This window comes from Lontra canadensis, unplaced genomic scaffold, assembly GCF_010015895.1.
Source record: "Lontra canadensis isolate GAN:19392208 unplaced genomic scaffold, GSC_riverotter_1.0 scaffold13, whole genome shotgun sequence".
Classification (NCBI taxonomy): Eukaryota; Metazoa; Chordata; class Mammalia; order Carnivora; family Mustelidae; genus Lontra; species Lontra canadensis.
The window spans coordinates 27,962,292-27,988,494 of record NW_022631007.1 but is presented as its reverse complement, the minus strand read 5'-3'; the positions used below and the strand labels follow the sequence as shown (position 1 = coordinate 27,988,494).

Below are 26,203 nucleotides of genomic sequence, written 5' to 3'. Positions count from 1 at the left end.
GGTGGCTCAATCGTTAAGCATCTGCCTTTGTCTCAGGTCATGATTCCAGGGTCCTGGGATCAAGCTCTGCATTGGGCTCCCTGCTCTGTGGGAAGCCTGCTTCTCCCTCTCACACTTCTCCTGCTTGTGCTCCCTCTCTCTCTGTCTCTCTGTCAAATAAAGGAATAAAATCTTTATTAAAAAAAAAAGGGAAAAAAAAGAACTTGTAGAGGGGCAAGTTCTGGTTTAAAAAAAAAAAGAAAAAATATGTCGTGAATGCATAAAATGTAAGTAGATACTAGTCTATTTCATCACTTACTAGCACAAAATATACACAAATCTGCTATAAAAAGTTAAAGTTCATCATAACTTATACACAGACTATTCGTGGCACCATTCACAGCTAAGAGAAATGTAAATAAACATAAAGATATAGTATTAAATTAGAACTGTAAAATTAACTATGGTACATATTGTACTACTGTAATGATTTTGTATACACCTCCTACTGCTATCACAGTGAGCTCAAGTTTTGCAAGTATCTGCTTAAAATGCTGAGTGATGCTAATCATCTCTGCATGAGCAGTTCATCTCTCTAGTAAATTGCATATTGCTATAAAAAAGTGATCTCTCCTGGTTCTTGTATACTTTTCATATTGTTTAATGCAATACCGTAAATCATAAATAACACCTTGGGACCCATACAAAGTGCCCCTATTGGGTGGTGGAAGTGCTTCCAAGAAGCAGAGAAAGAAAAGTCCTATTACAAGAAAAAATTGAACTGCTTGATATGTACTGTAGGTTGAGGTCTGCAGCAATAGTTGACTGCAATTTCAAGATAAATGAATCTAATGTAAGGACCATTGTAAAAGAAAGAAAAATTCATGAAGTAAGTGGTCACTGCAGCTACACCTGCAGGCATGAAAACTTTGTGCTTTTTGTGAAATAACTTTTTATCTTATACTGAAAATACAGCTTTTATGTGCATGCAGGGTTGCTATAAGAAAGGCATCAGGCATACCTACATATCTATGGACTCCAATAGGATTTGAAAAAAAACAAAATCATTAGATAATCTGGCATTAGTGTTCTAATTACTTAAGACTGCTTTTTACTTCTTTTATAATATAGACCCTTCTATGATATGGGCACTGAAACTAAAGCAAATAGTGGAAGGATTGATACTGTACAGAAATGTTTCTAGAGAAATTAAAAACAAAAAAGTCAGAAATTTTGTACAGTACAAAATGTACAGTATTTCTATAAAGTTACAAAATGTACAGTATTTCTATAAATTTACACCAGTGTGCCTGCCTTTCCTGCCTCCCTTTCCACCTTCTCTGTCTCTTCCACCTTTGCCACCCAAGAGATAGCAAGACCAAGCCCTCCCCCTTCCTCCTCCTTCTCAGCCTACAATGTGAAGACAAGGATGGGGAACTTTATGGGGATCCACTTCCACTTAATGAATAGTAAATAATCATCATGCTTACATTTAATAAACTTATCTGTTGTGGGTGTCATGTGAAAATCTAATTAACTGTACAGCAAGAACTGAGTAAGATGTTTTTGTGTCAATACCATCATCACCCCTTAAGTTTTCATCCTGTAGAACAAAGTACATAAGACTTGTGTGGAAGTGGATAGCCTATATAACATGGGCATAAGGTGAATGATATTTAATATAAATTAAATATTTTAAAAAACCTCAGTGTATGAGTTTTCTTACTGTTTTATAACTTTGCTTTTGAAGAATTATATTGCCATACAGTATGCCTCTCATAATTGGAGAAACTATGTATCAGCCTATAACAATTTATTCATTAGTGTATAGGCTTGGTTACTGAGAAGAAATTGCAACCATTATACGAGGCTATCATAAAGCAATTATATTGTTTCATTTTCATTATCAATGCATGAATACCTATAAGTAAACATGAATTTCTTTTTTTATGTTATCTTTACACTTTTGATGTCCAGTATTTGTTAACAATACATATAACATCTATACTTTTTTTTTTATCATATATGATTTTTATAACATTTTCTTTTCTCTAGCTTACTTGATTGTCAGAATACAGTATATAATACATATACAAGATGGGTGTTAACTGTATGTTATCAAAGGCTTTCAGTTAACAGTAGGGTTTTAATAGTTAAGTTTTTCAGAAGTCAAAACTGAAGCAGGTTTTTTGACTGCACTAGGTTGGAGGAGGTTAGTGCTCCAAACACTGCATTGTTCAAGGGTCAACCTTACTTACATACTTGCTTTCTAGAAGATAGGGACATGTTCAAGTTTTAGAAAGCATTAAACATCAAAATACACATGATTGCTTACATTTGGGATTCATTTGTTTGTTTACATTTGGGATTTTTGAAATCACCTTTTAAACCTGTCTATAAATAGGTTTTGTAAGCATAATGGCTAGATTTATATATTTTAAGCCTAGTTATTGAGACCATACCCAACTAAAGAAGAGGAAGATATAGTATTAGTGAGTGTTGGTAGGACTAGGCTGTATTTTTGTGAGCTTGTTTTTAAAATTATTTTTAGGGTTAATATGACCCTGAGACATGTTACACAGCCATAAGTTGTATAAACTTAATAGTAGCCATAAATAGATTCCCGCAAACTTGTGGCTTTTTAATAGATCTTTATAACAAGTCATGGAAAAGCTATTTTTTGAAAACTTTTCATGCATTCTGAGGAAGGGCAATAATTTCAGAAAGCATAGGTACATTTTTTTTTCCTGATCATACCTTCATTTATAATAAACCTCTGAGAAAGTGGAATCTCATCAGGCATGCATACCAGAGCTCTAGAGGTTAACATTGGGTAGCCAAAGTTCTGTTTAGTGTGATAAATGTGAATTGCTTCATTTATCTCTTATAGCCTCTGTGACAAGGTTTGTCAATATTAACTTAAAATTCCTAAAGGTATATTTCTGACCTTACCAGTCTTACAGGAATTAACCTGAAATAAGACTATAATACTTAGATTTGGTTTAGGTTAGGTGGGTCACACCCATCCTGGTAAATTTCTAGGATGTTGGGCAGGTTCGTTTGCTATTTTAGACTTGTGTAGTATAAAACTTTATGTAAAATAAATGGACATTCTCTAAGTCTTGGATTGAAAAGTATAACAAGGGGAGATCTGATTAACTGACATGCTTCATGTATGCATGTTTGATCCAGATTTTTCAATTAAAGATTCTTAATTATAAGTAAAATCAGTGTTCACACAAGAAATCAAAGCATGCATTTTGCTATGTTCTATTGGACCCTAGCATTAATAAAATTTTGTCATAAATTTGGAAAAAAAATTAACAATATAATAAAATATGGTCAGAAGTAAGATATATCTTTCCAAGAACTAAAAGCTTTTGACATAGACCAAAAAGAGGGACAAGGAAAAAAAATATATAGTATAATTACAAATTTCAGCTTTCTGGAAAAATGTCTTTGTGGTGTTTTCCAATAGGGAATTCTTAAAACTTGAATTTATTTGGTAAAAGCAGTATGCTTAGTTGAAATATTGTCCATTTTTATCTAGATCTTAATTTTTCTTTCAGTTTATCCAAGTTGGAGTTTGCTCAGTTTCTTGAATCTAATGAGTTATGTCTTTCATCAAAAATGGGAAGTTTTCAGGGTACCTGAGTGGCTCAGTCAGTTAAGTGTCGGTCTTTGGCTCAGGTCATGATCTCAGGGTCCTGGGATCAAGCTCTATGTCAGGCTCCCTGCTCAGTGGGGAGTCTGCTTTTCCCTCTCCCTTTCACTGCCCCCCCAACTCATGTGCACACGGTCTCTCTCTCTCTCATATAAATAGATAAAATCTTTTTAAAAAGGGGGGGATAATTGGGGGAACATAGAGGGGAAGATGAAGCATAGAGACTGTGGACTCTGAGAAACAGACTGAGGGTTTTGGATAGGAGGGGGCGGGGGGATGGGTAAGCTTGGTGGTGGGTATTAAGAAGGGCACGTATTCCGTGGAGCACTGGGTGTGGTGCATAAACCATGAATCTTGGAACACTGAAAAAATTAAATTAAATTTTAAAAATTTAAAAAGGGGGGATAAGTTTTCAGATATTATTACTTCTTCCAAGTAATTTTTCAGCACCACATCTTCTGTCCCCTTCCATGGCTCCAGTGACACAACAATTAGACCTTTTGTTGCTGTCCCACATGTCCCTGAGGTATCATTACTTGTTTTTAATGGTTATTCTCTATGTTGTTCAGACTGGATAATTTCTGTTGATCTATCTTGAAGTTCATTAATTCTTTTCTATATCATCTGCATTCTACTGTGTCCATCTGGTGATTTTTTTAACTTTTGTTATTGCATTTTTTTTTTTCATTTTAAAATTTCCATTGGTTCTTTGTATCTTCTCTTTCAATGTTGAGTCTGTTTTTCCACTTGTTTCAGGCATGTTCATTATAACTTGTCCAATAATCAACAACTCATTTACACTATATAACAGGCATCCAGAAATAAGAATTTGTCTATGGTTAAGTAAAGTATTATTATTAATGAATAATATAGCTGAGAGGATGGTTTTATGACTTGATCTTAAATCTTGCATTTGGGTTAGTGAACAATTAGTTGGTCTAAGCCAATGACATTAATACAGCAGTTTTCAAAATACATGTGGTTCTTTATGGAATAATTTTTTTTTAGCATACTTTGTAATTTTGGGTTCTTGGTTAATGGTAACTGAACTCTTGAGTTTGTGACCAATTCATCTCTTTTGAATCATCCAGGATGAATGACTGTAAGTCCTCTTCTTAAAGTACCCTGAACGACAAATTTTGCATCTGTAAAATCGCTTAATATGTTCTTGATCAAGAATTTGTTCTACACTGGAAATAAAATTTAAGATTATACTTGACACTTAAAATATGTGAGGGGGCCAACCTCCTATACAGTTGAAAATCTGTGTATGAGTTTTGATTCCCTAGAAACTTAACTAATAGCCTACCATTGACTAGAAGACTTACTAAGAATATAAATAGTTGATTAACACATATCTTTTGTTTGTATAATGTACTGTATTTTTACAGTAAGAGAAAAGAAAATATTATCAAGAAAATCATAAGGAAGAGAAAATACATTTAAAGTAATGTACTGGGACGCCTGGGTGGCTCAGTTGGTTAAGCAGCTGCCTTTGGCTCAGGTCATGATCCCGGTGTCCTGGGATCGAGTCCCACATCGGGCTCCTTGCTCGTCAGGGAACCTGCTTCTCCCTCTGCCTCTGCCTGCCATTCTGTCTGCCTGTGCTCGCTCTCTCTCCCTCTCTCTCTCTGACAAATAAATAAATAAAATCTTTAAAAAAAAAATAAATAAAGTAATGTATTCTATCCAAGGGTGCTTGAGTGGCTCAGTTAGTTAAGGGTATTACTCTTGGTTTCAGCTGAGGGCATGATCTTGAGGTCATGGGATCACACCCTGCATCCGGTTCCATGCTCAGTGCCTCGTCTGCATCAGATTCTTTCTCCCTCCCCTGTGCTCCTTAATGTGGGGCTCAATATCACCCTGAGATCGTGACCTGAGCTAAAATCAAAAGTCAGAGACCCTTAACTGACTGAGCCACCCAGACACACCCGTACTTTTTAAAAACAAAATTAGATCATACTTTATGTTATATATGTTGCCTTTTTCATTTAACATTATACCATGAATGTTTTCTTGTGTTAAATGGTATTAGAAAATGAGATTTTTAATGGTTATATGTTATCCACTTTAATAAACGTTTCAGTTTGTTTTGCTGGGAGTAGAGAAGTTCTTCCCAGATTTTGACGGTTTGTCAGCCCTCTTAATTTTTTATGTTATTACATTTTCTTTTCCTGGGTTTTTGTAGGTATTTTAGAGGGAAAAGAAAAAGAAAAAGGCTGAATAAGAGACTATTTGTTAGTATATGTGCTGCCAAAGTGAGCAGAGACCATTTTTTAGACGCCTTTTAAAGTTTTTATTTCTTTATTTTTAAGGTTGTTGTTTTTTTTTTTTTAAGTTTATTTTCCTTAGTAATCTCTACACCCAACATGAGGCTCCAACTCCTGACCTTGAGATCACAAGTCACAGGCTTTTCTGACTGAGCCAGCCAGGTGGCCCTTACAAGTTCTTTTTTTTAAACCAGGAGGTCTTTTTTTTTTTTAAGGTTTTATTTATTTATTTGACAGAGAGAGATATCACAAGTAGGCAAAAAGGCAGGCAGAGAGAGAGGGGGAAGCAGGCTCCCCGCCAAGCAGAGAGCCCCACGTGGGGCCCAATCCCAGGACCCTGAGATCACGACCCGAGCCGCAAGAGGCCCAACCCACTGAGCCACCCAGGCGCCCCTAAAACCAGGAGTTCTTAAGACCACAATTATCATTGATTGGTCTTCTTATTTTTTACCTAAAATTTTCTGGGTTTTTTTTTTTTTTTCTGTTTTTAAATATAACTTTTTTTTTTTCTTTTTTAAGATTTTTATTGATTTGACCAGGGGAGACACAGTGAGAGAGGGAACACAAGCAAGGGGAGTGGGAGAGGAAGAAGCAGCCTTCCCGGTTAGCTGGGAGCCTGATTCAGGACTTGATCCCAGGACCCAGGGGTTCATGACTGAGCTGAAGGCAGACGCTTAACGACTGAGCCACCCAGGTGCCCCAATATGACTTAATTTTTGTTACATTTTAATTGTTCACAGTGCCTTATCTGTTTCTTCCCTTATTTCTTAAAGTATTAGGGGTGCCTGGGTGACTCAGTTGTTAAGCATCGGCCTTCGACTCAGGTCATGATACCAGGGTCCTGGGATCAAGTCTGCATTGGGCTTCCAGCTTGACTGGAAGCCTGCTTCTCCCTCTCCCACTCTCCCTGCTTGCATTCCTTCTCTCACTGTGTCTCTCTCAGTCAAGTAAATAAAAATCTTAAAAAATAAAATAAAATAATAGTTTCCATACTTAACATGTTCCTTAGTAATTGAGATTATAATAAAATTTCTTAAATATAATAAAAATTTCTTAAAGTGTGAGGTCAGACTTTTGTTTCTAACACTTATACCTTTGTTTATGGCAAGTTACTTAATTTTTCTATGTCTGTGTTTCCTTATCTGAAAATTATTATTATTAATGATGACAATAATACATTTGGAGTTTACTTGGCATAATTAAAATAGTGAAGAGAAAATACTTAACATAGTACCTGAAATAAATATTAGGCTCTCAACAAGTAGTATGGTGGATGGAGTTTTAAATAGGGATATAAATGGTGATGATAATGTCAGTAGTAGTAGAAATGTATTTGATACTTGTCTCAGTTTTTCCACATTGATATTCTGTTTTAAGTTAATTTACTTGTTATGTAATCTGACCCACTAATTTTTTTAAACTCTATTTCTTTTTACTAGTTTTTCTAATCTTGTTTTCATGGTGCTTTTGGTCCTTTATACAACTTTGAACCTATTCTGTTTGAACTGTGTGATTTCCAATATATCTATTATCAATTTTATTTTGCCTACCATAGAATTAAACAATTTCACTAAAATTGTTTCACTGAAAATTTGGTGAATGTGTTTTTAAGTATTTCAGATTATTAAATATATAAACAAAAATTCAAAAGGGTAAATGGCAGGATCAGCATTTAAATATCTCCCTCATCCTATTTTTCACTTCAAGGAGAGAAGGTTAGCACTCCCCTTGACAAGGATGGAAGAGGCCCTCGGTCCTGACAACACGCATATGGTTAAGGCATTGCCACCTACTTCACTTCAAATTAGTTTTTCACTTAACTAATTCTTTCTAGAGTTTAATGATAAGAACGTCAAGGAAAACAATCATGACAATGAAAAATGTCTCTATAATTTCCCCTTATGTTTCATATTTAGCTCATTCAGCCAAAAAATATTGAGCACATATTATGTATGAGGCTTAGGAATATAGGAGGAAGAACTTTGTGGAGCCTTTCAGTGATGTAATAGTTTATCTTAAATATAATTGCAATGTTTATTGATACATTTAAGCAAGGAAGTACCATTATCTAATTTATATTTTTAACAAAGTTTACTCTGTGAAAATGGATTTTAGCAGCAAGGATTGGGGTACTGTGACAAGTTTGTTTCTGTAGGAAAACTGTTAGTGTCATGGATCAGGGTTGTAGTGTGGAAATGGAAAAATGTAGATCAATTTAAAATTATGGTTAAAGTAGAGAAGACTTGGCAATGGACTGGATTAGGGGGGTTGGAGGATAAACATGTACATGCTCATCCCCGTATATGGGATGTGAATTCCATACTTTGCATACAGGTTTTGTATCATGACTTGCCTCATGCGTTAAAGATACCATTGTCTAAATTTTTCCATCTAATTTCTTTGCATTCCACCAGTCAGATTGCTACCAACTTTTATTCTAAAATTCCCTTTACCTCCTGGTTGATTTCTATATTCTTTTTATAGTCTGTCTTTCTGCTCACCTGGTTAGATTTTGCTTAACTTTCATGCATTGTTTTGGTAGTGGGATCCCAGCACTAAAAGTCATACTAATGATGGGCCAGACTGGACTGAGTGATGTTCTGAAGGACAGGCTAAAAAAATACAAACCATAAAAGTAGACAGTTTTATTTTAATAATCTTAGTTGAAAATGAGAGTAGAAAATATGAAGTGGCAAAATAGGGATGAGTGGTCAAAGGAGAGTTTTTCTTGTTTTTAAAGATGGAAGATAACTGGGAACAATCCAGTAGAGTAGATATGGACAAGAGAGAGAATGATCAGTGGGGTAAAGTTCCTGACAAGCTGCAAAAAGGTGATAATTAGTTTAAGAGAATGGAGGAAGTCCACCTCCCCCATTTTAACAGATGGGAAGGAAAGGATGAATCATTAGGTTTTAAATTTTCTAAGAGGAAGAAGTTGTTTCACTATAATATTGTAAATCCATCACTTAATTCTCCCCAACCTCCAACTGATGGGTTACTAATTAATGTCAATAGAGCTGAACATTCTATTCAACAGGTATCTTGTTTTGTTCTTATTCTTTTTGCTTTTCTTTTTAAAACAAAGATAGTAAAGAGAGGAGAGAGAACTGAGTATCCAGAGGGATATTGAAACAGATAGTAGATAATGAGATGTGTCACTTACAACTTCCCCAAGTAGGTGATTGACTCAGACCAGCAGGGTCAGGGCATTTGGGGTGCAGAATTAGAAGGATGTTCTTCATAGGGGAGTAAGACCTAATTTGAAGACACATTTTGCAATGGCTTGAAATTAGGTTTTAAAGACCAATCAAAAGTGAAAACGCCTCCAACTTCCAGTTGGGAACTTAGATTTTGAAGTCAGAACAAATAGGATTGGACAGATGGTCATGTTATTAAGAAGTGATATGAGACAGAGATCCGTTAGATCAGTGGTTTGAAAACTTTTTTTAAGGCAATGGGACCCTTTTTTCAAACAAAATCTCATATGGACTCTCAATATACAAAACAGATAAAAGAGGACCTTTGATGGAAGCTAGTAGCATATGGGCTAGAGCCATACCCTCTACTTCTTCCTCTCCTCACCTTCCTTCTTCCAAGGTACTTAAAAATAACTGAGACTCTACAGAACATTTTTTAAAATTTAATTTTTTCAGTGTTCCAAGATTCATTGTTTATGCACCACACTCAAAAGAAGACAAAAACAGTTCACCCTTTTCTTTCAGCCCTCCACACCCCAATCTCCGGCAATCACCAGTCTGTTCTCTCTATCTATGTACTTGCTTTTTTCTTATTTTTATTTCTAAATTTTTTTTATATACACACATAAGAGAGATCATATGGTGTTTATTTTTCTCTGACTTACTTCACTTAGCTTAATGCCCTCAAGGTCCATTCACAAAAAGCAAGATTTCATTCTTTTTTTTTTTATGGCTGAGGAATATTCCATTATATGTATATGCCGCAATTTCTTTATCCATTCATCCATTGAGGGATACTGAGGTTGTTTCCATACCTTGGCTATTGTAAATAACATTGTTGTGAACATGGGGCTGCCTATTATCTTTTTGAGTTAGTGTTTTCATTTTGATAAATACCCAGAAATGGAATTATTAGATCATTGTATTTTTAATTTTGGGGGGAATTTCTATACTGGAGCTGCATCAGTTTACATCCCCACCAACTGTGCACAACTGTTCCCTTTTCTCCATTCCCTTGCTAATACTTGTTAGTTCTTGTCTTTTGGATAATAGCCATTCTAACAGGTGTGAGTTGTGGTTAATTTGCATCACCCTGATGATTAATGATATTGGACATCTTTTCATGTACCACCAGAGCCAGGTGATGAAGGGATGTTCCTTGAATGACAGCTACAAAAACCAGGCTACCAGACATAAAAACTAGGAAAACAGACGTGTGTAAAACTCTCTAGGAGACACTAGGACTCTGGAATGTGACAAATAGTGAGCTCTAAGACAGTACCCAGCCTCCAAGTTCTCTGGAAAAGATTACATTATAGTCAGCCCTTCAATGTAAGTTTAATTAGAAGCTGACCCCTCAGGTTGAATTCATGATGATTAGCTAATAAGCCTCCCTCACAAAAAGATCAAGCTGTGCATCTGTTGCCTCTTCCTCTTGCTGGAGATGGTGGCTACTTAAGAACCCTTTCTCAGGGCGCCTGGGTGGCTCAGTGGGTTAAAGCCTCTGCCTTCAGCTCCTGATCTCAGGGTCCTGGGATCGAGCCCCGCATCAGGCTCTCTGCTCAGCGGGGAGCCTGCTTCCTCCTCTCTCTCTGCCTGCTTGTGATCTCTGTCAAATAAATAAATAAAATCTTTAAAAAAAAAAAAAAAAAGAACCCTTTCTCTGCTTGGTGCGATCCTATGGATCCATGAGTGTAAGCCCCACTACCCACCAGAGACAGGTGATGTAGAGCGATTCCGTGGAAGTGGTCATAAAAATTGGTGTTCTAGATAGGGGTATGATTATTATGGTGTGGGACCAGGAAAATAATCTCTCCTGGCCTCCACAAGTAGGCAGTCAAGAGGTGTTCCCTAGGCAGTAGCCCTCTAAATTGGGGCACTTGTTGCATGTAAAAGCTTCCTTCTGGAAGATACTGGTGTTCTGGAGCACAGTAAAGAGGAAAGTGTGAAGATGACATCTGCCTGTCTCCACCCCTGTGGAGTGTTCCAGCAGGCTCCTGGATCTTTGTGTTAAATTAGATGCTGCTCCCTTATGCCAGTGCTTTAACTCAAGTAGTTCTGGGTGTGATTGGCTCCCTCTGAGCCGGGTCTTGGGGTGGGTGAATCTGAATGTGAGTCCTTTAAAGGCAGTTTCTCAGATCACATGGTCTTGTAGGTCTTGAGATGCAAGCTTTGTTGGTTCTCAAAGTTGTTGTTTTGGAGGCTCATTTCTCAAGTGTGTGTCATAAAAGTTGGGGTGCCCAGTGTGGGGCTCAAAACCACTTGCCTTAGGAGAACTTCTGTGTTTTGAGTTCCTTCCTGGTTGTGTGTCCCCGTGCCAAGAGTGGGGTTTTATAGCAATATTGTGTCTCAGCTTCTTACCTGCTTTAATGTGGTTCTCTTGTTTGCCTGATATCTAGTCATCATTGGGCCAGACTTTAGGGGTTTTTTTGTTTTGTTTTGTTTTTTGTTTGTTTGTTTGTTTTTTGTTTTTTTAGAGGAATTTGTTTCATGGGTCACTGTAGACTCAGTGTGTCTGTGGCAGGAGGTGGATTCGGGATCCTTTTGCATCACAATCTTGAACTGGAACTCTCTGTAGAACATATTGAAGGGTAATTTTCAGCAATAACAAATCTTTAGAAGTTCTTCCTTTTTTTTATTAGTTTAACTATCATTAATACTAGCACATGGTAGCAAGTGGTCAAAAAGATACATAGTGAAAAATAATTCACCTATCCTAGATGCCAATTCCCTAGTCCCTTTAGCTAGGAGTAAAGAGTTACCCGTTTCTTTTTTTTCTTTGTTTTTGTTTGTTTCTCTCTCTCTCTCAAGAGAGAAAGTGTGTGCAACAGAGCGCTGAGTGAAGGGAGGGGCTGAGAGAGAGAGGGAGAGGGATGGAATCCCAACGGACTCCATGCTGAGCCAGAGCCCCATGTGGGACTCAATTACAGAATCCTGATGTCATGACTTGAGCTGAAACCAAGAGTCCAATGCTCAACTGACTAACCCACCCAGGGCCCCCAGTTACCAGTTTCTTAAAAATTTTCTAGAAGTATTCTACATATACAGGCATAAGAATATTCTCCCTTTTCTCTTCATCACACATGAGATCATGCTATTTTTATTCCTCCCCAGTTTACTTTTCTCATTTAACAAAATAATCTAGTATAGGTGTACTTCATTCTTTTGTGCATGGTATTCTATTAAAGGGATGTACCTTAATTTAACAATTCCTAATTGGTGGAATTTTTGTTTTTAAAAGTCATTTACCGGGGCGCCTGGGTGGCTCAGTGGGTTAAAGCCTCTGCCTGCGGCTCAGGTCATGATCCCAGGGTCGTGGGATTGAGCCCTGCATTGGGCTCTCTGCTCAGCGGGGAGTCTGCTTCCTCTTCTCTCTGCCTGCCTCTCTGCCTCCTTGTGATTTCTGTCTGTCAAATAAATAAATAAATCTTTTAAAAAATAAATAAATAAATAAAAGTCATTTACCAGAGTGCCTGGGTAGCTCAGCTAGTTGAGCATCTGACTCTTGATTTCATCTTGGGTCATGATCTCAGTGTCATGAGATCAATCCCCATGTCAGACTCCATGGTCATTGGGGATCTGCTTGGGATCCCCCTCTCTCCCTCTTCCTCTACCCCTCCCCAATGTGCTCTCTCTCTCTCTCTCTCAAATAAATCCTTTTTTAAAAAGTCATTTATAATTAATATGTTGTAATAAATATCCTTTGCCTATATCTTTACCCATATATGTGAATATACTTCTTGGATAAACTGAAGATTTTGAATGAGAGTGATAATATTAGAAAGACAAACCTAATGTTAGGATAACCAGGACAAAAATATTTTTGCAGGATATGCACAAACTCTTAAATTCATTTTGCTCTTTAAGAAGTGTGTTTTTCCCGTTAGGTTAGCTCTGCTTCTTCCCCACTGAAAGGGAGTTTTTATTCTAGTTCATCAGACTGTAGTACTTTGCATCTTTCTTTCTTCAACTTTTGAGTATATATGGATATCTTGCATAAAGTAACATGACTTCTGTTTGTTACCCTGCTTTATTTTTCCCAATCTCTTATTCATCAGCCTCACTTTCCAGAAATATATTAGAAATTCCAGTTAATTTTAGTTGTATTTCCTAGTTAAGCAAAGCTTTAGTCTTTTTGGTTGTATTTTGGGACTTCGTAGATTAAAGGAACAATTAACTAGACATTGTCTCTCTTTTTATTCTTCTGACTTTTGTAACCTTGTTAGAAATTTCTAATCATTGTCAACCTTTAAATTCATATACTCTACTTACAGTTTAGTTGATCCATACATGTTAAATTTTGTTCAAATTTTCTGTAATATTCTTTTATATCTTAGGATAGCCTCTTTCTCACAGATGTCTCATTGCAAAGGAATATTTAATCCTTTTGGATAGATATTTACTGAAGAGCATGAAAATCAGTGCTCTACTCTTGTGTAATTTTCTTTCTTTCTTTCTTTCTTTTTTTTTTGGAGATTTTATTTATTTATTTGACAGACAGAGATCACAAGTAGGCAGAGAAACAGGCAGAGAGAGAGGAGGAAGCAGGCTCCCTGCTCAGCAGAAAGCCCAATGCGGGGCTCAATCCTAGGACCCTGGGACCATGACCCGAGCCGAAGGCAGAGGCTTAACCCACTGAGCCACCCAGGCGCCCCTTGTATAATTTTCTTATCAAGTCTCTTGAGGTATAAATAAGACAACTAAATCTTTAAAAGATTTAACAGAAATTTATAATTTATCATGATACACATTTGGAGATAGAACCAGAGCAATGAAAGGAAAGATAAGGAAAAAGGGGAATTAAATTGTTAAATATTTTGAAGATTTATTTATTCATTTTAGAGAGAGAAAGTGGGTGGGGGGTGCAGAGGAGAGAGAGAATCTTGAGCAGATTTCCCACTGAGTGCCAGGGCTTCATCGCATGATCATGACCTGAGCTGAAATCAAGAGTCGGACACTTAACCAACAGAGTCACCCAGCCACCCCAAATTGTTAAATATTTTAATACAATGTGAAGGTTTTGTTCTGTTTTGTTTTGTTTTTTACCATCAAGTTGGCAAAACTCTGATGGTGACTTGAGGGTTAGTTTAGTTCAAACCTATCATATTTTCAGATAAGAAAACTAGTATTTAGAGTGTCTGTGACTTGCTCCAGATCACAGACTGCAGCACAGAGCACCTGGTTGCCAGCCCATTTTTTTTTTTAAGATTTTATTTATTTATTTGACAGAGAGAGACCGAGATCACAAGCAGGCAGAGAGGCAGCAGAGAGAGAAGGGGAAGCAGGCTTCCTGCAGCGCAGAGAGCTGATGCAGGGCTCGATCCCAGGACCCTGGGACCATGACCTGAGCAGAAGGCAGAGGATTAACCCACTGAGCCACCCAGGCACCTCATGCCAGCCTATTTTTGTTTGGGGATGCAATTGTTACTCTTTACGGTGGTTATTAAAATATGCGAATCTTCAAAGGAAATTGATTCATTTTATATATTCATATTTTAAATCACAAGATATTATGCTTAAGACTCAAAATAACTATGTTTGAAAATGTAGGTAAATAAAAGTTTTGTAAATAGAATGACTTTCCTTCAAACATATATAATTTTGTTTGTTATCTAATAAGGTGTTTCTGCCTTATCTCCTATTTCACAAAATCCCTTACCAGAAAAGTGTTTGTATCTTCTTGGCTTTTGTTTTTGTTTAGCTACTTAAAATCTTGAAATATTATTTGTCCAAGTGTTCACTTGCCTGGAAGTTATCTAAAGAAATGGTTTTATAAAAGTCATTGTCAGACCTTTTAGAGAATAGTGGACTTGTAAATCTAATGTTAGTGGCACTACTAAACCAAAAGCAGCAGCAGAGTGACTACCTCATGATCTTTATTATTCTTGATTGCTGTTTTTCACTTGAGTTTACCTTGCAAGGATAAATCAGCTTTCAGCAAATCTACCCTTGTGCTTTCAATCGCCACAGAGAACTTTTGATATTGCTGACAAAGATAAAGACAGAACACCTTCTAGGAGAAATTATCTACGTCTGTTATTATGTTTCCTGCAAATAACACAGAGGGCAGCTGATCATGTTTGTACTTCTTAGCCCACGTGTCTTGCTTTTCCTTAATAGCACCTGTTCAGGTTTACACCTAGCAGCTGTCAGCATTCATAAACTCTGTGATTACACAAAAGGGAAGTCTGTTGTGCCTCAATTTGAAGTGTTATCATTAACAACTGATCATTGGATCTTTTTGGAATGAGTATAGAAAATCATTATGCAGAAAGGTTGTTTGTGACAGTTCTGACTTTTGTCTATTCTCAGAATTGCTATTGGCAAATATCATCCTAGTAAAATATAGTAAATTCATGTTATCCAGTATGAGCAAATGTTCTGAGATATGTTAATGACCTATGATACATTATCAGTTTTAAACAATTAGGACAAAATGTAAAATAATAGACGAGTTAGACTGACACAAACGATAGGTTGAATATAATGATAATGTTATCATTTATCACAATGTCAATAAATCCACTTGAATCATCTTATTATAACAATTATATAGAATTACTACTTACTAGAAAGTTTTAGTTAATTGCATTCTAAGTAATACAATTTTTGATACTTTAGATCAGGATTTCTCAACCTTAGCGCTCCTAACATTTTGGGCCAGCTAATTCTCTGTGTTGGGGATGTCCCCTGTATTGTAGGAATTTAGCAGCATGCCTGGACTCTATCTCTGCAGTATTAAGATCAAAATAGTTGCAATAAAGTAATACATGAATAATGTATATAAATAGAACTTCTAAGGAAAATGGCTGCATAACCATATTAAAAAAAAAAAGTTAAGCCCCTTTCCACGTAAATGAACAAAAGGAACCAAAAATAAATCAGAAAATTCCACTTTATTGAAACTAAAAAAGGCCTTTAACATCATACCACTAGCTGTAGTTCTGCTTTGTTATTTACAGGTTTAAACTTTATTTTTTAAAATGTTATAATAAAGAACCTACTAGTATTTTATTTCTACAGAATAGATTCTCAAAAGTAGATTGTAAGATCCAAGTATATGTGTATTTTTAATTTTAATGACCATTTCCAGGAAAAGATCTTCAATAAGCAATATGTAGAGACTGCTCATTTTGTTTTCTGGGTTTTACCTGCTTTAGTCCTGAATCAAGTAATAACAACTGAAAGAAATATACCTAGGGTTCATAATTTATTATCTTAAAAAAAGTAATGACCATTATTTATTGAATACTTTTATGCCAAGTACTCAGCTAAAGTACTTAACCTATGTTATATCACCACACTATTTTTGCTGTAGAGTACAAAGGCAAATTAAAAAAAAAACAAAAAAACTTTACATTATTTTTAAAAAATAAACACATTTAAATAGCACATTTTAGAATTTATTAAGACAATGAGGTTACCAGCTATACGTTTTTAAAAATAGCCTTTTTCTGTAAACTCTAACAAAGGTTGCATAATTTTTGTATATAGGGAAATGAGGCTTATGGGTGAAAATTGTGGAGAAAATATTAGTATGGGACTTTCCATCAGACCAACCACACGTCTTCAAGCTCCATGATGACCATCTGATGACCCAAAACCTGCCTTTCAAGCGTTAGTTTCATGTAACTATCAGTAACAACTGCTCTTTTCCATGATGACTGCTGATATGGAGAAAGAAAATTTCCTTAAGAATACAAACTCATTATAGCAGTATCATCATCTGTAGATGTGACTGACAGCAGTGCCAGAATATGAAGAGAAATTTTGAATTGTATATGATTGGAAAGCTTACTGAAATGGTTACTAATAATGCTTTATGTTAACCTGAGATAACCTTTACTATATCTATCGATCTTATGAGTAAAATCATCTAAATACCCTGTGGATTAAACCAACTTTTATACATTAGCTCTGCCTTATTTTAATTGGTCAGTATTTTAAAATCAGACTATTTTTCTTAGAAAATATAAAAATGAAGACAGGGAAATCAGACGGGGAGACGAACCATGAGAGACTATGGACTCTGGGAATCAAACTGAGGGTTTTAGAGAGGAGAGTGTGGGGGATGGGTTAGCCCAGTGATGGGTGCTAAGGAGGGCCTGTATTGCATTGAGCACTAGGTATTACATTCAAACAATGAAGCATGGAACACTACATCAAAAACTAATGATGTACTGTATGGTGACTAATATAATTTTTTAAATTATATAAAAAAGAAAATATATAATAATTATGTGAATTGCTTATAGAATCCCATACAGAAATCTTTTTCATGGTTAGATTTCATGGTGAAAGTTTGCTTGTAGTTGATCATAAGTTCAGTTATAAATGAGCAGTATCTTTTGTTTTGTTTCTTCCTATAAATTGTGTACTTATTAATGCAATTGTGAACTTCAGGACTTTCTTGCTTACTTGTAGGATCACTGTTTGCAGAGAGTACTAAAATAACTGTAACCTATTCTAGATTTAAAAATTTATTGGGATATAATTGATATATAACATTTGAAATTAGTTTCATGTGTACAACTTAATGATGGATATTTATATATATTGGAAAATGATCATCACAATAAGCCTACTTAACATTCATCATTACACAGTTACAAATTTTTTCTTGTGATGAGAACTTTTAAGATCTACTTTCTTAGCAACTTACAAATATACACTGTAGTATTACTAACAATAGTCAGCATGCTGTACCTTATATCCCATGACTTATTTTAAAACTGGAAGTTAAAACATTTTGATCCCCATTATTCATTTCTACTTTAGATTCTTAATATCAACATAAACTTACAACAAGACCAGTGTATGATTGCACCTGAAATTAGCTAAGCAAATAAATGAAGATATGTGTAAGTGCTCACTTATTATAAAGGGGTCATACTAAGGCCATTTTAACTGTAGCTCAAACCTGACAGTAACAACTCTAAAATGTATTCGTCTTTTTGGTGGGCGATGAGCGCTTGGTCTGATACAAGTTACCCAGTCAGATTGTTGGATGCTTAAGACTTTCAAGACTTAGATTTAGAAGATCCATTCCAATGTGGTGTTATTTTCTTGATTTGTTAAGATAATATGGGTATTATGTTGTAAATGAATAGATGAAGAGGTGATTTAGGAAGAATAAGAAGTTAATAGGCTATTTGCAAATCTATTAAAAGAAGTTTTGGTATACTTAACATTAAACTTACTTCATAAATTGATATTTTAAATTGTACTTACGTTTTTATTCCATATTTTATCTTTCTGAAAAGCATGTTTTTTGAAATTATATTTTATAAAAGTATGCCTAAATGACTTACTTTGATAATAAGATAGGTTTAATTCTTTGAATAATTCCACTATCTAATACTGAGAATTAACATTCTTCTCTCTCTCATAGATATGGAGTCTGGCGAACGGTTACCATCCTCAACAGCCTCCACTACTACACCTTCATCTTCTCTACCTTCTGTGGCTTCATCAGTTTCAAAAGGCGGCCTTTCCACGGGAGCTGCTTCACTTAGCTCTACAATCAACCCATGTGGTGAATACCCTTTATTAACTCAGTTTTAGAATGCCATCCATTTACTAATTTGCATTCATAGTGTTTTGTTGAAATGAATAAAACGATTTCATTACCTCTGTTGACCTGTTGAAAAATAACTAGGTTAAATATCTAGCTTGTATTTTTCTGTATTTTACCAGCACACTGAGATTGCACTTTTCATGCTTATTAGGAGCATTCTTTGAGAGTCTCATCATAATGTCTTAATCTGACCATTTCAATTAATAAATGGGTACATGCAAAATATTTTGAAATAATAGGCCCATGAGGGAGTAAAGAAATACAAAGGAGTTTTTGGTGGTAAGGTACCAGTGCTATGGACCTTTTATTCTAAATTTGCTTCTGATATTTGAAATATCCTTCACCAAACTCCAGCTTTACCCCACTTCACGGGTATGTTCTAAGGGAGATCATGTACTCGATGGAAAATATTTTAAAAATTAACAGCATGACAAGTTTCTCTTAAACATGAACAAAGTTTAAATCGCTAAAAGACAATAATAAAGAGCTTTGCTTCAGAAATGAAAATAACACACATTTTGATTAATTATGTAGAAGGTATTTTAAGTATTGCCCAAAATCACTCTTTGCCCAAACACAGATTTGATAGAATACATCCCTTTTTAAAACAAAACAAAACAAAACAAAAAAAACGTGTTAAGTATGATTCATTCATTCCTTTATCACTAAGAAGCTTTTTAACCTTAAACATTTTTTATCTTAAATATTATTTCATATGTTTATAAGCAGTAGAACTAAATGATACCTTACTTTTTAAAAATTAGATTTATAATTTTGAATAAATAAAATGCATAAATATGGAATGTTTGCCAACTAAATCCCTTAGTAAACTGCTAAATATATATTTGTTCAATAATTTTTTAAATCAATGGAATGACAGGAAGGATTTCATTTTGTCGATTTATCAGAGCAATTTTCTATAACTTTTTTTTTTAAGATTTTATTTATTTATTTGACAGACAGAGATCACAAGCAGGCAGAGAGGCAGGCAGAGAGAGGAGGAAAGCAGGCTCCCCGCTTAGCAGAGAGCCTGATGCAGGGCTCGATCCCAGAACCCTGGATTCATGACCTGAGCCGAAGGCAGAGGCTTTAACCCACTGAGCCACCCAGGTGCCCCATCTATAACTTTTTTTTACTGATTATGAAATAACTAAGATACAATAGTTTTTTGTTAAAAATAAATAAGTAAATAAAATCCCTGTTCTCCTGCATCCTGTGCAGTCTTGGTTTTAAGTCTTTTCACAAGTTCATGCACACTCCCCTTATGTGTGAGATAATGAAAGCTTTTGATGATATGCTGTGTTCAAAAATAGTGATGCAAGTTTTATCTTAAGTTAATTTGTCTAAATGATTGCACGCAATTGTACCTTTGTAATTACTCTTCCCTACTTTTTATAAGTCTTCTTTCCTTTGTTGTCAACTCATTTCATTGTATCTTCCAGTCTGCTGTCTAGCTTTGTATTTACTTCTGAATTAGTCTTTATATAATGTTTCTAAAGATTTTTTTTTTAATGTTGAAGGTTTTAATAGCATTCTTGAGTACAGAACCATGAGCTTTCTGGACACTTTGCTGTTACCAGTTTCTCAGTTTTCTGAATTAGTAACATGCTGGGCACTATTTTTTGTTAGCAATAGTTGGGAATTGCAAAAGGGGTGGGGTATGCTGAGTTGCTGAGTAGCATCAGAAATTTCCTGGTCTAGAAAGGAATTCACTTTTATCATTTATTTACCAGCTTCAAAGGTTGTAGCCTTTTTTATGTTGAGTTGCTTATTTTGAATGGAAGCATATTTTATTTCTGTGTTTATTCAGAAATAAATTAGTTATTAACACATTATATTTTTCATATGTAGAGCATGAGTTTTTCACTTTCTAAGAAAATACTTTTTTCTTTGTTTGTTTGTTCTTAGCTTTCACAGTGTTATTTTTTTATTTCAATTAAAGCCTTATATTAACTTTCAGCCCATAAGTTGCTTAAAAGAATGCACAGTTGTCCCACATAGCTCTATTTATCATATTTTCCTGTCTTCTCTTATTTGATTCATTCTTTCTGGCCCATTCATTGGGATAATTCTCTTCATTTTAAAACAAGATCATCAAGTGTTAATGGGCCTGGGCTTTTTGTCTTAATAAACAACTTAAATCTCCTTAATTTGTTTGATGTATAAAGACACAAAACGATTTTCATCTTTAAAATGTCAGAACCTCAACAGTTCTTTAATGGCTCCTTTGAGGACAGTCTGTTGTTTGAAAGTTATTTTAATTGGCTTTTCTCTGTCATCTTCATTAATGGTATGTCTATAGGAATTCTTCTGAGTTACAAAGGATGTAATTCAAACCTGCTTTAAAACTTTGAATGATCCAACTAATTTTTTTGAGAATCCTTGTCAGGATTTGGGATTAAACCTACCTGCAAGTTAGTCTGTCACTATTATGGATGTTAGCAGAAGACATGAAACTCCTGGATCAGAAGTTTTATTACTTATTGTCACAACAGTTAATACGAATATCATGTTGGATTGGTTCCCCATGCTTCCCAAGTCCCACAGAGGCTACATGATGGCCCAAATGAATCTTTTAAATGCAGTGGGTTTGTGTCGCAGCTGAAGAATACTGACCTTGGGGAATCCATTGCTTTCATTTTAAGAAAATGAAAGCAAATCCATTCCTTGTCTTAAAGAAGATGTTGCTTTATCCTTCAGGGTTGCTCCTTGCAAATGCAATCCTGAGAAATGGCCTGCTTAAAGAGTGGTCTAGGCGTTGCATTCTTAGCATACCCAGCAATAACATGCAGGGACCTGGAAGGGGAGGATTACATCTCACAACGCAACACACCTTTAATTTTATTATAGTTAGCTAGGATAGAAAACAATATCGCAATAGTGATTGATTAATCTAAGGCTATCTGCATATGGGTTTTGTTGGTCTTGTCAGAGAGTAATATTCCTTTCCCTTTAAGGTATGATTTTTTTAAAAAAATAACCTGCCTGTTTCTAAAAAATAATTTGGGGCAGCTTTCAGTAAATGTATTGGCACAATAAACAAAAAGTAAATAAAATATCAAAACATAGGCTCTAAAAACTGAAAAGGTATTAGCTGAAGAAAGCCACTCTTAGCGAACAAAAAACTTACTGAATTAGCTGCTAAAAATAGAAGGAAAACATAATGGCTTACATGATTCACATACCATTGTTAGTAAGCATATCAGTTCCTCAGAAGAAAACCAGACTTTTTTTTCTGGCCCTGCGTGGTGTAGGAATATGTCACCAGAACATTTGTATAAAAAGCCAAAATGATGCACAGTGTCCCAGTGCCACTTTCACAGATATTCAGACTGCCACGTAATTGGCTCTGAGTGAAAGCCAAGAGAGTAATTGTTCCACAATTAAATTTTACCAAATTTATTTGAGATTTGTGGTCATTGACCCAATGCAAAGATAGAACTTTAATATATTTCAGTGATAGTTTAAACTGTGTCATAGACCAGTGATTTTCAACCCATTTTTAAGGGTAGAACTTTCAAACAAAAGCTTATAAAAATACTGAATATATAAAACAAATAAGCCATTTAAAACTTCTCTGGCTAAAGCCTAAGTATGCCGAATCTTCTTTAAAAAATTAAAGAGACTGATATACATATGTATCTTAATAGCAGGCCACCTCCCTCTACAGAAGTGTGCCAAATCGTAGTATATTGAGTAAATTGCAGGTTGACCAGTAAAGGCCTCAATTAAGGGTATGTGTCAGTTCTGACGATGCTTAACTATGAATAGGAAAACATGGCGATTAAACACACAAGCCCATAGAAAGGCAGTCCTGGAGTGGGTAATGCCATCACAGACCTGGGCTCCTAATTTTATATTCTGTATTCCAGAGCATGCGACTTTCATGCTTACATGTATATCCCATGGCTGTAAGAGAGCTGATACAGCACTATTTTCCAGGAAAGAAGAAGGTGGGGTAGGAGTGGAGAAAAAATTGCATGCCAGATTACTTTGAGCCTTACTAAAGAGCTTTCCCAGAAACCCCATCCAGAGATTTCCACTTACATCTCTTTCATCAGAATGGTAATCTCAGCTTCAAGGACGGTCAGGGAAACTAGTTTTTAGCTGAGCGTACTACCGTCCTAAAGAAAATAGAGGTTATTAGTAAGGAAGGAGCAAATGGAGTGGCAGTATCTACAATGGCTAAGTGGAACCAGAGGGACAGGGGGTCAGGCTGGGGAATAGGCTCATGTCAGATCATTTAGAACTTCATGTGTGATGCTTAGAATTTAGGCAGAATAATGTATTGATTAAAAGCAAAGATTTTGCAATTGAAATACCTTGAAATTGAATCTTGGCTTATCCACATATTAGCTATGTAAATTTGGGCAAATTACTTACTCCTCTGTAAGCTGTAGTTACCTCATCTATAAAATAGATATAACACCAGCCATTTTGCAGCATTATAAGGATAAATGAAATAATGCCTGCCATACAATAGGGGCTTAGTAAATTATAGCCATTATTTTTACTCGTACTTCATCCAAGTGGAAGGGTTTTATCATCACATGTCTTTGAAAATGAAAGCTTTAGCATCATGTTGAACATCAGTTTGCAACGAGAATGAGACCAGAGGCAAAGAAGACTTTTAGGAGTTATTTATATTTATCTGGGTGAAAAATGATATGGGCCCAAAATAAGGAGTTATTGGCGATGGAGAAAAAAGGTTGCAGAGGTATTTAGGGAGTAGATTCTTTTGGAATATAATGACTACTCAAATTTGGCAAGGCAATGTTTAGAGAGAGGGAGAAGCCCTAACATGACTTGAAGAACTGGGTCAGGAGTGATGTAATGAGAAATGTGGAGGAGGAATAAGTTTAAAGGATAAAAGGCTTAGGTATCTTTTTGCATATTGCATTTAATGGAATGTATATCCATTTATATATCCACACAACTGTTGGTGGATATTTGAGTCGTTTTTGCCAATTACAATGTTATGACCATTAAATATGGATTCCAATGCATGTAAGCATACATTTCTGAAAATGTCTTCAACTTTACCAGTAGTACTAATTTATTTTCCCACCAGCTGTGTATTAGAATTCCTGATGCTTGTCACCCATGCTAACACTTCTCATTGACAGCCTTTTTGATTTTTGTCAGTGCTGAATATGAAATAGTGTCTCATTAAGGTACCTTTTTATGGGGGCACCTGGGTGGCTCAGTGGGTTAAAGCCTCTGCCTTCGGCTCAGGTCATGGTCTCAGGGTCCTGGGATCGAGCCCCGCATCGGGTTCTCTCTGCTCAGCAGGGAGCCTGCTTCCCCCTCTCTCTCTGCCTGCCTCTCTACTTGTGATCTCTCACTGTCAAATAAATAAATAAAATCTTTAAAAAAAAATAAAAAAAAATTAAAAAAAAAGGTACCTTTTTATGTTTTTAGCCTTTTGGATTTCTTTTTTAAAGTGATATTTTAGGGCTTTGATACATGTTTCTATTGGATTATGTATCTTTTTCTTATAAATTTATGAGTGTTTTAGATTTTGGATGCTGGTCCTTTTGTCAGTTATATTTGTGGGAGATATCTTTTCCCAGTCTTGGTGTGTCTTTTTTATTCTAAATTGCCTTTTGATTAATAGAACTTCCAATTTTAATGTAGTCAGATTTATCATATTTTTATTTATGCTTATTCTTTTTGTCTTAAGAACTCCTCTTTTCCCTTCAAGGTCATACATAAGTATTTTAAAGATTTCACTTATCTCTCTTTCACTATTAACTTTGAAATGTCTATGGCTATCAGATATCAAGCCAGTTGTGAGAGACTGAATTGGCTTTTTGGTTTTGCAACTGTAACCATTTGGGGCTGTTAGTTGATACATCAGTCAGTTCAGTCCATGATAACACAAACCACTAAGGCTATTTAAGCAGAAAGAGGTTTCTGGGTACTTATGAAATTATTGAAGAGCCAGCTCCCTCATTCCCACAAATGATTTCAGGGCATTACTGTTGAATTGGCCTGCTTAAGGAAACTACCCTTGGTTCAATCAGGACACCACTGTTCTAACTGAAGACTCCATGGGTCACACCAACTTAGCCACAATCCAGTAATCAGGAACCACGGATATAACTGCCTCCAAGGTTGATCTGTGTTGCCTGCTAGATCTATACCAGCCAAAAGGATGCCTCATGCACTGCTAATCTGCCAGCTTAACTCCATTTTTAATTCTTTCGAAACACATCTGATTGGCAGAATCTAAATAATGACCAGAATCCTGGCTGCAAGAGAGACTGGTAAATGTAGTTTTTAGCTGCCCAGCTTCTGCATCTCAGGAAGATACAGTGAAAGGAATTTAGAACAAATGTTAAATGAGCAAATTACCTCTTCACTTGAGCTCATCTAGTGATGCCCACCGTCGTATCTCCCAACCTGTGAAGTATGATAAACTCCTGATACATATAGATGAGCTTTATTCCAGTTTCAGCAGTTTTTTTTCTTCAGAATATTTAATAGCTCATGTATATGTAGTACAAATCTCTTTTGAGGGGTGCCTGGGTAGCTCAGTCAGTTAAGCCTCTGACTTCCACTTAGGTCATGATCTCAGGGTCCTGAGATCAAGCCCCACGTCAGGCTCTGGGCTTAGTGGGGAGCCTGCTTCTCTTGCTTCCTCTGCCTTCCCCCTACTCATGCTTGCACAGTCTCTGTCTCTCTCTCTCTCAAACAAATAAATAAAATCTTTAAAAAAGCAAAATTAATCTCTTGAGATTTCTCAGAAATGATATAGTTGACCTCTCCCTCCTTCTTGAAAACCTGTTTGGGGGAGAATGTTTGTATCAAATTGATATTATTTCTTCCTAAATTTTTGGTAGAATCCACCAGTGAAGTCATCTGGGTTTTCAAGTTTTTCTTGTAGTTGTTGTTTTGTTTGTTTTTGGAAGACATTAAAGCAGGAGTTCTACTTTTTAAATATCAATGCAGAACTATTCAGATTATCTTTTTCTTCTTTAGTGAGCCTTGATTGTTGATGTCTTTCAAAGAGTTTGTCCATTTCATCTAAATCATTGAATTTATGGGCACATTGTTGGTCCAAATAGTGCCTTATCCTTTGAATGTCTTCTCTTCCATTATTCATATTAGTGAATTATTATTATTACTAATTATTCAATTAGTGCCCTTTTTCCTTTGTGACTAGAGGCTTATCATATTATAATCTTTTTGACAAACTAGCTTTTGGTTTCATTGGTTTTTCTCAGATTTCTGAGATTTATTGATTTCTGTCCTTTATTATCTCCTTCTATATTTCTGTGACTGTGATTTCCTGTTGTTGTTGTTTTTTTGTTTTGGTTTGGTTTATTTGTTTTGTCTTTTTTTTTTTTTTTTTTTGGTAACTTCTTAAAGGGAAGGCTTAGCTCGTGTATTTAAGACCTTTCTTTTTCTTATATATGCATTTAAGGCTATAAACTTCCCTGTTAAGTTCTGCAATAGCTATATCCTACAAACTTTGATTTATTTTCATTATTATTCTAGTGAAAATATTTTG

The 26,203-nt window shown here is 35.5% G+C and overlaps 1 protein-coding gene and 1 pseudogene across 15 annotated transcripts in view; both read left to right on the top strand.

Moving 5' to 3' along the window:
• BAZ2B (bromodomain adjacent to zinc finger domain 2B) overlaps positions 1–26,203 on the top strand; it is a 303,077-nt gene that overhangs the window by 147,520 nt on the left and 129,354 nt on the right. For all 15 annotated transcript variants that reach the window (XM_032857888.1, XM_032857896.1, XM_032857895.1 and 12 more), the window contains one exon: positions 18,502–18,645. In XM_032857888.1, the coding sequence (XP_032713779.1) occupies positions 18,504–18,645 (142 nt within the window). In that variant the 5' untranslated portion in view covers positions 18,502–18,503. Of the gene's footprint in view, positions 1–18,501; positions 18,646–26,203 lie in introns of those variants that run through there.
• On the top strand, positions 7,607–7,745 carry LOC116868004 (annotated as a pseudogene).